At 43.6% G+C, this 12,936-nt stretch overlaps 1 protein-coding gene across 6 annotated transcripts in view; it reads left to right on the forward strand.

The window, feature by feature from the left end:
* Window positions 1-12,936, forward strand: part of URI1 (URI1 prefoldin like chaperone) — a 54,766-nt gene that overhangs the window by 24,690 nt on the left and 17,140 nt on the right. For all 6 annotated transcript variants that reach the window (XM_084813071.1, XM_084813076.1, XM_084813070.1 and 3 more), the window contains one exon: window positions 427-562. In XM_084813071.1, the coding sequence (XP_084669197.1) occupies window positions 427-562 (136 nt within the window). The remainder of the gene's footprint in view (window positions 1-426; window positions 563-12,936) is intronic.

The following is a 12,936-nucleotide window of genomic DNA, read 5'->3' on the forward strand; positions in this document are numbered from 1 at the left end:
TCTAAAAATTGAACATGATTGGCTCCTTGTGACTTTTGACCAGACACTACATTTGTGGTGTGGTGACCTGTGGATCTTGCTGCCAAATGATGCTGTGTTGGCTAACCACATTGAAAAATGACTACATTCATGAAAGCTAGGGATTAATTAACACTGTTCTGAAATAATATGGTTATATTATATTCTTCCCATGGATGTCCTGAAGCATTAAGACTTCCAGCAACCACCTAGTACTAGCCACAGTTAGTATTCAGGGCCAGATGGTTATTTTAATATTGCTCTGTAGCAGCCTTCCCCAAACCATGGCATGCTGGCTGGGGATCATGGAGGCTCTAGTCCAACACATCTGGAGGGTACCCGTTTGGGGAAAGGCTGCTCTAAAGAATTGCTCTTACTTTCTCACCTTTTGTTTTGTTACTTTGACAGGTACCTTTTGGTCCCCTGGCTTTCATGCCAGGAAGACTGGTTCATACCAACGAGATCACAGTTCTTCTTGGGGACAACTGGTTTGCAAAATGTTCAGCAAAGCAGGCCAGCGTTCTAGTGGAACACAGGAAAAAACGTAGGTATTTTTCCAAATCTCGATGATAGTCATAGCACCATATCAGTTTAAACAGTATTTTCTGAACATCACGTGCAGGTAGAATCACTCTGGGCTGGAGGTATGGTTCAAGCAAGGTTAACATGAAAACTACAAATAAAAGAGTTATTTGTGTTAACATGTAACAAGTTAAAATACCAAAATTTCAGCTTCCGTAAATTAGTTTCTAATCGAACATGGGTGTGTACCAGAATGTTCTAGTGATGCAATACTGCAAATGAATTCACGACATGGCAATACTGATTACATTAACATATGGTACTATAATACTATTCATTTGAAAATTGCAATAGGCAGTCTTTGATACAAATATTGGCACCAGTCAAAATTGACTGCTGGCGTACAATGCAGTATCATGAAATAGGGTTTTTATATTCTGTTTTTATTCATGCTTTGTTTAATGTACTACTTCTGTATTTTATGAATTATTGGAGGAGTTCATCATGCTCTTTTCTCTATTAGCTAGCTTGCGTTAAGTTTTGTAAGACATCTTGAATTTTATTTTAAAGAAGGCAGCACAGAAAGGAAATATTTTCATCCATAAATACAATCCTTCCAGGCAGATGGAAGTTTGATCTTTTCATTCCAAACCTGACCCTTATCCCTCAGAGAATTGTTCAGTATTAAAAACGGATAGAATATCAGAATTAGGAGACTATTTAATGGTTTTGGAACACCATTAAGGACATAATTCTATACTCTGGTTCTGAGGGGCTATAGGATTTTGCAGAAACCCTGTTGTGCTGGCAAAACCAGAAATATGCCACCAGCATGAAAGATACACCAGCAGAACATCCTAAGTATGCTGGTGAGATGGCTAAACAGGGTGGAGCCATGGGTGACACAGAGGAGAAGAATACTTACACTGTACCCTCCATCCCTTCAATCCACAACCAGCTCCAGATCTGGCACAAATAATCCCCCCCACACCAGATTGACTTCAGCGGAAGGGGGGGCAGGGAAACAAACACTCCAATGTTGACAAATACCGTATTCACGTTGTTATAACAAAGGCTAGGATATGCTGTAACTCCACACCCAATCACAGCACACCACAAGTACATAAACCGCACAAAGGGGAACCACAGCTCAGATGAAAACCCTATCCTCTGCAACCCACGTGCAGGATGGGGCTGTATCTTTTTGGCTTCCTGTTGTGTACAATAAGCGCTCACAATGGAGTACTGTAGTAATGGGAGAGGGACACAAAAGAAGCACTTTGCACAAAACAGTCTGTTCACAGAACACCCAGGGGAACTTGAACACATGGCTAACACTTCTCAACTTAGAACCATAATAGGTACCTCACCGTGGGACTCCCGACGCAAGCACCAAACCCCATTCCACTCCCAACAGCTGGGTGTCAGGGCAGAACACACAGGTAAGCAAAGGAAGGGGGAACACAGACTGTAATGTTTAACTTCTGTGATTGTTTGCCATCTCCTCACCCACGCCATATCTGAGAACTGTCTCTTTTCTGAACTGTGCTGCTCTAACACTGTTCTTCCCATAGTGGGGAGCAGTGTCTCCTACACATAGTGCAGGCACTCACTGCCCCCCCCCCCCCAAGTAGGTAAGGTCTTTGTTAACAAAGGCCAGATGCTCCTCTCAAACCGTTGCTGTTGCTGGCCAAACACTCATGAACAGGATCATAGCGCAGATGAAGGAAGCAGAACAAGCTGATCCCATACACACAGTGTCCCACTACAATCCCTAAGGGGAAGGCATGCTCAGTCACTGCCGTCTGCCCCTCTCCTGATGGGGGGAGGGCAGGCCGAGGCATGAGCACTCAGGTGATCCCATTCCCCCTCCCGTCTTCCTCCCTCACAGTCCCTACTCTGCATCCAGGTTTAGGGACTATGTGCTAATGCTGCTGACTGTTGCTCAGCACTTTCTCTCTCTGTGTCTCCCCTTGCTCTCCACAGGCTGCTCTTCCAGATACGTGATCCATCCCGTACTCTGTTCCTTGTTGACCACAAAGGAGGCCCATCCCATGACCAGCAGCGGTGACCAGGATGCTCCCTTGTGGAGCTGTTAACCAATTTGCTCCAGGCAGGCTCCTGTACCCTTGCAAACTCCATGCCAGATAACTATGTAACAAGTAAAGGAGCTCCCAGCGTGGAGCTGGTGTCATCAGGAACACTGCACCTGCTACCCAACTGTTTGTCGAGCCATTGTCTTAAGACACAGGAGCCCCGCTGGGGCACATGGTTGGTAATCCCACACACGTGCTTTTCCCTTTCAGGATCTTGTGCCTCCGGAATGCTGTTCTCCAACAGCATTTGATTATTGTTTTAGTTTTAGCCCTGTTGGATTGTTTACGGCTCTCTATGTGTGATATAGTGATTTAATTGTGGTGGTGTATGCTCTGTGCTAGTGTTGGATACTAATGTGGAATTTCTATTTTTTTTATGTTGTCATTTTGTTTTAATTGTTGTATGTTGCCTAGAGGACTCTGTTGAGAGATGACTAATAATTGTAAATAATAATAAACAACAAAGGCTGTGACTTTGCCACGCGTGTTGTTCCTTTGTTGCTAGGGAGAGGTAGCTGGGAATCCCACACCATAGTAAGATCTGGCTTTAGCTGAACTCAGGATGGGACTGCGAGGGGGCGGCTGGGAGCTTGATGGGCTATGGGGCAGTGGCCCCCTCCACTGTCTGCTCACTTAGGTTTGCTTGACTATGAGGGGGCAAGCATCTGAGGGTGCACAAGTGGGGTGCTTTTGCTGCCAGGGTGTATGAGCCAGTGGGTGGGTGAGTGGGTAGGGGAAGGGATGGGGAAGCATAATGAGAAGGGGAAATGTAGGGAGGGGCAATGAGGCCTGCTGGAATGCTGCCCATCAGGGCTGGCATATTGAGCAAAATGGAAGGGGTGGATTAATCACATGGTTTGTGGCAAGGGGGTGGGGGCAATAGGGCAGGTTGGCTTATGCAAGAGCCAGGCTGTTGGCCCGTTCAGTGCTCCTCCTGATTGGCTCAGGTATACCTGGGTGTGAGGACACCTCTGCTCCTCTCCTAGTTCAGGATTCCTCCCTAGATTCAAACCAGGGGCCTCTACCATGTAAGAGAGCCAGTGTAGTGTAGTGGCTAGAGTGTAGGACTGGGACTCAGTAGACCCAGGTTCTAGTCCCCACATGGCCATGAAGCTCACTGGATGACTTTGGGCAGTCACTGGCTCTCAGCCTCACAGGGCTGATTGCAAGGATAAAGTGGAGAGGAAGAAGAGGGCCATGTAAGCCACCTTAGGTTTCATGCAAGAGGAAAAAAGGCAGGATATAAATGTAATAATAAAATAAAATAAACCTTACAAATGTAAAACATGGGCTATTCCAGGCCATGGTTCCTCCTTTAGTCCCTGTGCTCCTGACATCTCTTGGGATGTGGTGGGGAGAAGACACCTACCCCATGCTATGTCTGACTTCTGGCTGTTGCTGTGGCTGAGTGGCTAGAGAACTGCTCTGTGGTGTTTGCAGTGTGGGCCCTGGGAGTGCCCTCTTTCTTACCCCTGAACATTTTTGCCAGGCATGCAAAAAGTGAGTGGGGGCATTTCCCCCTTCCTCTTTCTGGGGCTCAAATGCATCTCTTTTGCTTCCCAGCTCTATGGAATGAGCCATTGGATTTTGCTCCTCTCTGTGTGCGCCTTGTGGAATGTCCTGGCCTTGGGTGCCCTTGGGTGCTTTGAAAAAGAGTCTCTCACTTCCTGATTGGGTCTTGAACCCTTGTCCCAGGAGGGCTGTGTGCGCTGTCTATGGGCATCCTGCCCAGAGAGCTATGTGGGTGCTATGTTAGGTAGGTTCTCCTTCCTCTCCTCTGTGTATTGTCCTCAAAATCGACAGTTGTGAGGAATATATGGGGATCTGAACCCCTGCCTGTAAGGGTGCCTGGGGACCTGCAGCGGTCGGGTTGTTGCTTGTTGTGCTGCTGGGACTGGTGGAGTGGGGGTGCTGTAGTGCCCCCACTCTTGCATGGTGTATGTGGTCAGGAGATGCAAGGGATGTGCTGTGTGTGCGCGTCCCCACTGTTGTGAATTCATTGGCTCCCTCCATGTGTAGGCATCGTCACTGGCACAGTCCCCGATCAGTGGTACCTGCAGTATCATTATTCCTTTAACCTGATAAGCCTGACATTGTACATCTTCCTTATAGTGACTAGAATAGCAGCCTGCATTTCATGCACCCCTGCAACTAGTATCCCCTTTGAAAATCCACAAGGCTGTCTGACAGGAAAGAATTAGCTGCGTCCTTGCCAGTTCTCATCATCTTAAGGTAAACTCCAGCGCTGATTGCCTTTCCTCAAGCTTGCCCTGTCTATATAGACCTCCCTTCATTGGCCAGTTGCCTCTTAGTTATCAATCATGATCACACTGATTACATAGCATAAAACCTGGCATACAGCCCTTTATTATTTGTCCCCCTTCATCCATCTTTGAACAGCATGAAAGGCACTTCTGAATGCCTAAGGGAAGCTGGTGTCTGCATAAGTGTATTTGCTTAGTATGGATTCAGGTAACGAGTACTCTGTATAGGATGCGGTGTTCCTTTTATTATTGTTCATGCTGACTCCTTTCCTTCTACTGATCTGTTCTGCTCTTCCTTTAATAAACTTCACTCTGTTGTACTTTTGAGCTGGACTGGATTCTTAGTTACACCTTCAAAGGTCGGATTTCCCCCCATATGGTGACTAGTCCATTGGGACTATGCTTTAAGGCTTCAGTTACAGAGGAAGGGAAGACGGGCCATTTGCATGACCAGCGGAGAACTGGAACTTAGGTGGCTGCCTTCCTACTCCCGAATGAACTCCCTGTGAGTCGGGAGGAGCCTCACTCACCTCTGACTTGGTTTGATGAGGAGTGATGGCAGGAAAAGTGTAAAAGAGCTGAAGGGTGTGTCGCCAGTGGTCTACTCTGCAAGGTTGGTGCCGGAGTGGCAGCTCTCCATCATAACAGGCACTGTTTGCATGGGTGCTGTGGATGTGTGTCATCTTGTATTTTCTGGCTGGGTGGTTTTCCTCTCCCCTCCTAGGCTGAGCATGCATTGGATATGGCAGCTGTTCTGCCAGCAAAGCAGAACAGCATAGCAGAACAGCATAGTAATTATGCTTTGCTCCTGGCATAAAGTGGATATAGGATTGCTCTGCCTATGTATCCTTCTAAAAGTGGGAAGGCATCTTTGAACTATTGAAGTACAAGTTTGTTGCGGGGAGAAGGAAATCACTTTGGTGATTTCAGAAACATGGTTCGCGTAAGATTTTTCTGTGTTCAAAGTGCATTGTTTTGCATTGGAATGCTTTAACATTCTTTGTTTTAACATACCATCCCAACAATCCTGAGAGAAGGTTACTTAGAGAGATAGAAGCTTGATCAAGGCCACTGGCTAAGCAGGGATTGAGGTTTGGTCTCTCATAATTATGCCCAGGTCTCTTATCTGCTATAACAGATAAGAGAGAAGGTACTGAAGAAGAGAGTACCAGTTTCTTCAGTCGATGCATCCATTAAAAAAAAAAAAAATGCCAGCCATGATCTATGCATTCACAAAATATTTAAAAGTTTCTTCCTTTCTTCTCTCCTCCCCCTCCCTCCATTTCTCATCTTACCCCATTTTATTTAGCCAACATCAGTGTCACTTTTAACTGCAATAGAGGAGGAATTGGGAACTAGTTCACACATACATGAGCACCACTTGATTGCTCCTTGCTCAGTGACTGGCTGCTGAATGCATGGATTAACTTTGCTGAATAGAATTGTGTTTCAGGTGATATGTGATATAGATGTTCTGTCTGCTCGCAGTGGGAGACCTCTGATGGCCCATTCAAACACGTAGGTCATCACTTGAAGTTGCGACTGCTAAGCGATCAGTGTGTGTGTGTGAACTGTCCTTGAATCTCTGCAATACCAAGAGGTCTGGTTTTGCTCAAGGATATTGACTAACCACTAGTTTATGCCCGTCAATACAGCGTTTATTTAGGCTTCTCCAAATTAGTTTTTCTAACCCTTTTAAGGAACTGCACTGAGACTCCAAAACAAACTTAATTGGCATGGTGGTGATAAATGGTGTGGAGAAAGTGGATGGAGATTTCATCACCGCCATTGCCATCACTCTTGTCATAACACTAGAACTCAATGCCACCCAATGAAATCGATTGGCAGTAGATGCAGAACAGCCAAAACAAGTGTGCCCATCACACAGCGTATACATTAATTGATGGTATTCTCTGCCACAGATGTTGTCGTGTTGATTGGCTTACATGGTCAGTGCCATAAGACATGTTAATGGAGGAAAAGTCTTATCCATCATTATTAGCCATAGTAGTTCAATGGCTCAGTTTTCACAGATGCTAAATCCATGCGTACCTGTTTCTGAGGGCAGGGGGTGGGGGGGAGATGGGTGAGGATTGCCTCCAGGCCTTCTGGTGGGCATCCTAGAAGCATCTGGTTCACCACTCTGTGAATCAGGATTCTAGCCTAAATTTTGTCTGATCCAGCAGGGCTATTTCCTGTGTTCTTAGCTGTCCAACCATGGGGTTGCCCATTCCACAGATCACAGAATTTGCTGTGTAGTATGTGAAAGTATTACTCTCCTTTGAGTAAAATTGATTTACATTTTACCAAAATAAAAACTCCAAACGCTATATATAGATGATGATGATTATTATCCCAATGCAAGTGGGAAAGCAAACTATCAGAAAGTTTTTAAAATGTGCTTCTGGGGGGCTAATAAGGACGTCCTCCTCTAGTACAGTCAAAAAACAAGTACAGTCTGTATAATATGCCCCAAAGAATACTTATTTTTTAGAATCTTGACAGAGAGTGGAGCTCTGATATAATGCCTGATCTGAACAGAAGGGTGCTGGCAAATACTCTTTCAAAGCTGCAAATCATACTTGCAAATTTAGTATCTAATTATAATCTATTAGGTATGCTTTTAATATCCCTCAAATGTATACTGAAGACCCCCAATAAAAACTTTGTTACAATCCAGATACAGTTACTTTGGTGCCAAATCCTCCTACACAATCCCTTAAAAGCAAGAAAATAACAAGTTACATTAAAGGAAACTTCTTTACTGTGCCATAACACCCACATGTCAAATTAACAGCTCTTGCTGATGACTTAGTACCTCTGCAACGTGTTGCCCTCCACCTCCAACGTATTAGGGTAAACAATGCTTTTGTTACATTTTTTCCTGCTCTCACTGAAGAAAGACCACAATTGCATCTCCAGCCAAAAGCTGCATTAGCATTCTTTTACACTATACATCTGTGCCTTGATTAAGTGTTGGATGAATTATATTTTGTGAATTATAATAGTCTGATTGAAGACAGTTTACTCTCAGAATACCAGTTGCATAAGGGAATTATACAAAATGCTATGTGATGCTGTTCACACTAATATCTCCAATGGAGGAAATTCATAATTAAGGCTGCATATTTATGTGGGAGTCCACCAGGAGAAGAGCCTTCAGTGTGGTGGCCCCTTTCTTTGGAACTCCCTGCCCCTGGAGGTCAGGCAGGCACCAACACTGTTGTTTCTGGTTCCTCCTGAAAACAGCAGTGTTCCAGGAGTCATTCCTTAATTGACCAGTCATGGTTTCTATTGGCATTCTGTTTTTTTAAAAAGCATAATTTTAATATGGTGTTTTAAGCTTTTTATTCTTTTACTGTTTTGTCTTTTGTGTTCACCCCTCCAAAAAATGTTTGATATGGAGCAGTATACAAATATTGTAAATAAATATGAGAAGACTGATTAGATGTACTGGAGAAATACATGGTGATCTAGATGAGTGTATGTTAATAAAAGAATATGGTCTGCCATTGCCATTTGTTTCTTTCTTAACTAGTTAGCCATGTGTGAAGCCAAATATTGATAACATGGAGTTTGGACCAGTTGTGTGTCAGAAGGCTGTCATATTTGGGCGGTGTGTGTGTGTTGGGTGGGGGTGGGGGATAAATCCAGCTGGTTTGGTTATATTTCAACAGTGTGAAGTGAATTCTCCTGCTAAATAACTAGATCTTCTTCTTAATCAGTAATTTGAGCATTATGATAGAACATAAAATAACCACTTAAATGGGAGTCAAGGTGAGGAGAGAATGTTTGTAGGCTACTTGAGAGCTGGGTTATCCCAATTTGACCACTCAGCCGTGGGTCTGGCAGTGGGATCTGCCCACCATGGCTGAGGTGATGCTAGGCACAGCTGATAGGAGAGGTCCTCCCATTGTGGTTTGCCTCTGAGTGACCAAAAGGATTGCTAGACGATGGGGCTTCTGACTCTGAAAATGCTGTTGACCCTTAGGAACAGAGTCTGGATTAAAAATTTTGGGCAAATGTTGTTCCCCTTTGTATAGGTGGGTTCACTAAATCCTGGAGAAGATGACACAGAGCATTTTGTCAGCCATTGCTTCCAGAATTCATTGGGAATCTTAAGTAATACAGGCAGCAGTGTCCTGCAAATGCTGCAGTTGTTCTCTCTATTGATTTTAATTCATTCATTCCACTCATTGATTTTTAGCTTTAAAAATAGTTCCTCATCTGTGATGCTAAAGTACTTGTTTCCTTTGCTGGCTTATCAAAATAGGTAGCAGAGCTAATAGAGTTCACCAGAAAGCCATGTCACTGTTCCCTAAGATGGTCAAAGGTGACAAAGTTGGACAACAATCTTCAGTACAGTCTTTCTAAAAAGACTTTGAAGAGGCTTTAAGTTAAGATTAGGAGGTGAAAGACAACTCTAAGGACTTGTCCTTTGCTGGCTCTTGGAATTAGATTTTTTTAAACATTTATTTACATTTTCTGTTGTACAGCAATTTACAATAAAATAGAGTACTATTAAAGAACAGAATAGTTCCGGAGATTCTTCTGTTACTGAAGCACTTGGAGTATTTGGTAGTGTCTCTAACATCCAAACCAGATGAGGTGGCAGGAGGTCTGTGATCAAGGGCTTTTGGACTTGAGGCTTTTAACCCTCCACTTTACCAAGGTTGTTGTTGTTGCTGTTGTTTATTACATTTATATGCCGCCCCATAGCTGAAGCTCTCTGGATGGTTTGCAAAAGTTAAAACCTTAAAATACAGTATAGAAAGTTTAAAAACCATGTACATAAAAGCATACAGATAATATATACAAACAACATGTAACTAAAAACAACTTTGAATGAAAAACATTTTTTTAAAAACCAGTACACAGAAGTCAGCAAAAGGAACAAAAGGGAAGGCCTGCCGGAATAATAGTCCTCAGTTCCTGCTTAAAAACCTTCAACGAGGTCAGCAGGCACACTTCAACCAGCAGGTCATTCCACAACTGCTGGGTGGCAAAGGAAAAGGCCCTCTTGTGTGTGGCTGCCAATCTCACATTAGGCAACTGCAGTAGGTAGCCCTCAGGGGACCTTAGGTGGCGGACTGGGATGTAGGGGAGAAGGCGCTCCCTAAGGTACCTGGGACCTAGAACATGTGAGGCTTTAAAGGTAAGAACCGGCATGTTATATTTTGCTCAGAAACAAATTGGCAGTCAGTGTAAAGATTTTAAAACTGGTGTAATACGGTCTCCACAGGATGTCCCAGAGACCAACCTGGCTGTCATATTTTGTACCAGTTGACATTTCCGAATGAAATATACAGGCAGCCCCAAGTACAGCGTATTACAGAAATCAAGCCTAGAGGTTACCAGCGTGTGCACCACTGTTATCAGGTCTACATGTTCCAGGAATGGGTGTAGCTGGTGTATCAGCCAAAGCTGATAACAGGCACCTATGTTAATGAGACATAGATGTGGGTGTCATCAGCTTACTGATAATACTCAGCTCCAAACCTCCTGATGATCTCTCCCAGCAGTTTCATGTAGATATTGAACAGCATTGGGGATAGAAGGTTTCTGCTTCCATATTCTTTGTGGATTAAGATCAGCTCCTTTGTGTTTCTTCCCCTGGGGTTGTTCTTTCTCTGCCTTTCTATATGTTCCATTACATAGCCAGAAGGTGGTGCTGTGGTATAGCGGAATTGTGCAAATACACCAGGGTTTCATGCTGCCATTCACAAAAATACCAGACTTGCCTTGTTAGAAAAAAGCACACACGCTATAATGGTTTGAAAGCACAGGACAGGTCCTGGACAGGTTCCCCCATTCTTAACCTTATGGAGCTGCTATTTGTTCCTCAGGGGGAAATGGATAGGTACCTGTATAGTATCTGTGTGATCCCCACCCATACATGAGGAAAATGGCAGCTCAGACAGGAGCATGATTTGGGTTGGGAAAACTAAGTGGGGAAAGGGGTTCAGCCTTCTCCCCCATTGATATGGCCCTGATCTGAAATGGGGGCCTCCATGACTGTGTTCACTCTTTTAATAAGCCACAGGATCTGATGCCAACTCATCTAGTTGTGCCCTGGCTTAAGCTCAGTTTTAACCGTTACACAGAATGAGTCAATAGACTGAGGTGTACAACCTGCAGCCCCTAAGTCTCATGCACTCCTCCACTGCTCTCTGTGCAGCCCACAAAGCCCAGGCACAAAAGGTCGCTGCTATTAGTAGCACCGGAGCAGCGATCTCTACCGGGGTTATAAGGGCGGGGGGAACCTGCCTTAGTGTCCCCTAAAGTTAATGGGAAGGAAACGTCCCCCAGCTACCCTAAAGCAGCCCATCCCATGTACTATATGTGTGTGCATGAGTGGCCCCTGCACTCCTGGTTGACACTGAATGCAACCCTTAGAATTCTGGACTGTACCACTTCAGACAGGAGTGTGGAAAGGGAGAGTAGTTTTTTTAAATTCTCCCCCACGTACTGTAGCCCTTTTTCTGCTGTGCTAATTTACTACATGTAGGAGAAAGCATTCAAAACTATGACTTTCCCCAACTGTAGTCTGAAGTGGTACAGTCCAGACTGATATGCACCTAGTGCTTAATATGTAATTAATCCTGCACAGATATGTTTGTGTATAAATGCTGTCTAAAGCAATAGGACATGCACATCTGTGCAAGATCAAAGTTCAGCAAGCTGAGGTTCCGTTGTTCCATGATGGGCTTTTGAAGCAATTATGGTCCAGAAAGGTTACAAAGGTCCCATGATGCAGAATTATAATTTCTTTGGTCACAAGTGAGAAACCTTTAATTTATAAGAAATCCTAGAGAATTATAGCCTTTGGAAGAAACAAAGTGTTGGATAAGGCAGTTAATGCTTACTGAGTCATAAGATCTGCTTTAATTCTGCAGAAATTATCTTGCTTCATCAAGATAGATAGAACCAATAGTAGTAAAATCTTACAGAACTTGTGTTTAAAACTCTTCAAGAATGAAGGCTGTCCTACAGATAATTTGCATTTGTATTAGATGGAAAGGGATGATGAGTACAGTTCTTTTAATATTAGCTTAAGACTTAATTGTACCCTCTGTCCCAATTCTTAGCAAGGTTATGCTTCCTTTTCAGCCAATAATTCGCCATCTTTGCCACTGTGATAATACTGAGAATTAAAATTTCACCCTAATGTTTTATAAAATGCACTTAAACAGGCTGGTTTTCAGCTTTTATTACATGATTTACGTAGCGCAGACATCCCAAATGGAATTCCCTGCCAGGCTTTTAACCACGCACAAATATGTTTGCTGATGTTCTCTTTAAAAAATGATGCAACTTTTGAAGCATGGGAAAACTGGGATGTACAAGATAAGACAGAGGTGTATACATTTTTACTGAAAGGATATATGATGTTGCCTTATTTTGAGTTGAATCATTGTCCTACACCCGTCCATAGGGCAGCTTTGAATGCAGAAGGCCTCAGATTCAAATTGGCCTTGCCAATTTCACAGGTAATAGTGAGAAATCTCTTTCTGAGACCCTGGAGAACCATTGCCAATCACAGCAGACTAGCTGTCCCCAACTTGGTGCACTCCAGATGGGTTGGACTGCACCTCCCATAATTTCCAGCCAGCATGCATTGTTGCATCTGGAGGGCAGCAGGTTGGTGAACCGTGAAGTAGGCAGTACTGGGCTAGATGGACACCAATGGTCAGACTTAGTATAAGGCAGCTTCATATGTCCATTAAAATGTATACTGTTGCATTGGCTTTCCATTGTAGGTAAGTATAAGATTTTAGTTTAGCAAAGCCTGTCCCGTCAGTTGCTGATCTGAAGAGTCAATAGATAAACAGTACAGAAAACAAAATGGCAGTTAAGGATGCAGCCTGAAGATAATATACCAATAAATTGAAAATACAACAAGAAAGTAGAATTGATTTGCCCACAAATTATTTGTTCCAAATGGATTTGGATGCAATGTCCCAATGTTTAAAATATGAATGAAACCAAAAATAGAAAAGTGAGTATGGATACCAGTAACAAGGTGCATTTTGTTG

The sequence above is a fragment of the Heloderma suspectum genome, chromosome 8 (genome assembly GCF_057233095.1).
Source record: "Heloderma suspectum isolate Gila_16-S chromosome 8, 16-S_ref, whole genome shotgun sequence".
Lineage (NCBI taxonomy): Eukaryota > Metazoa > Chordata > Lepidosauria > Squamata > Helodermatidae > Heloderma > Heloderma suspectum.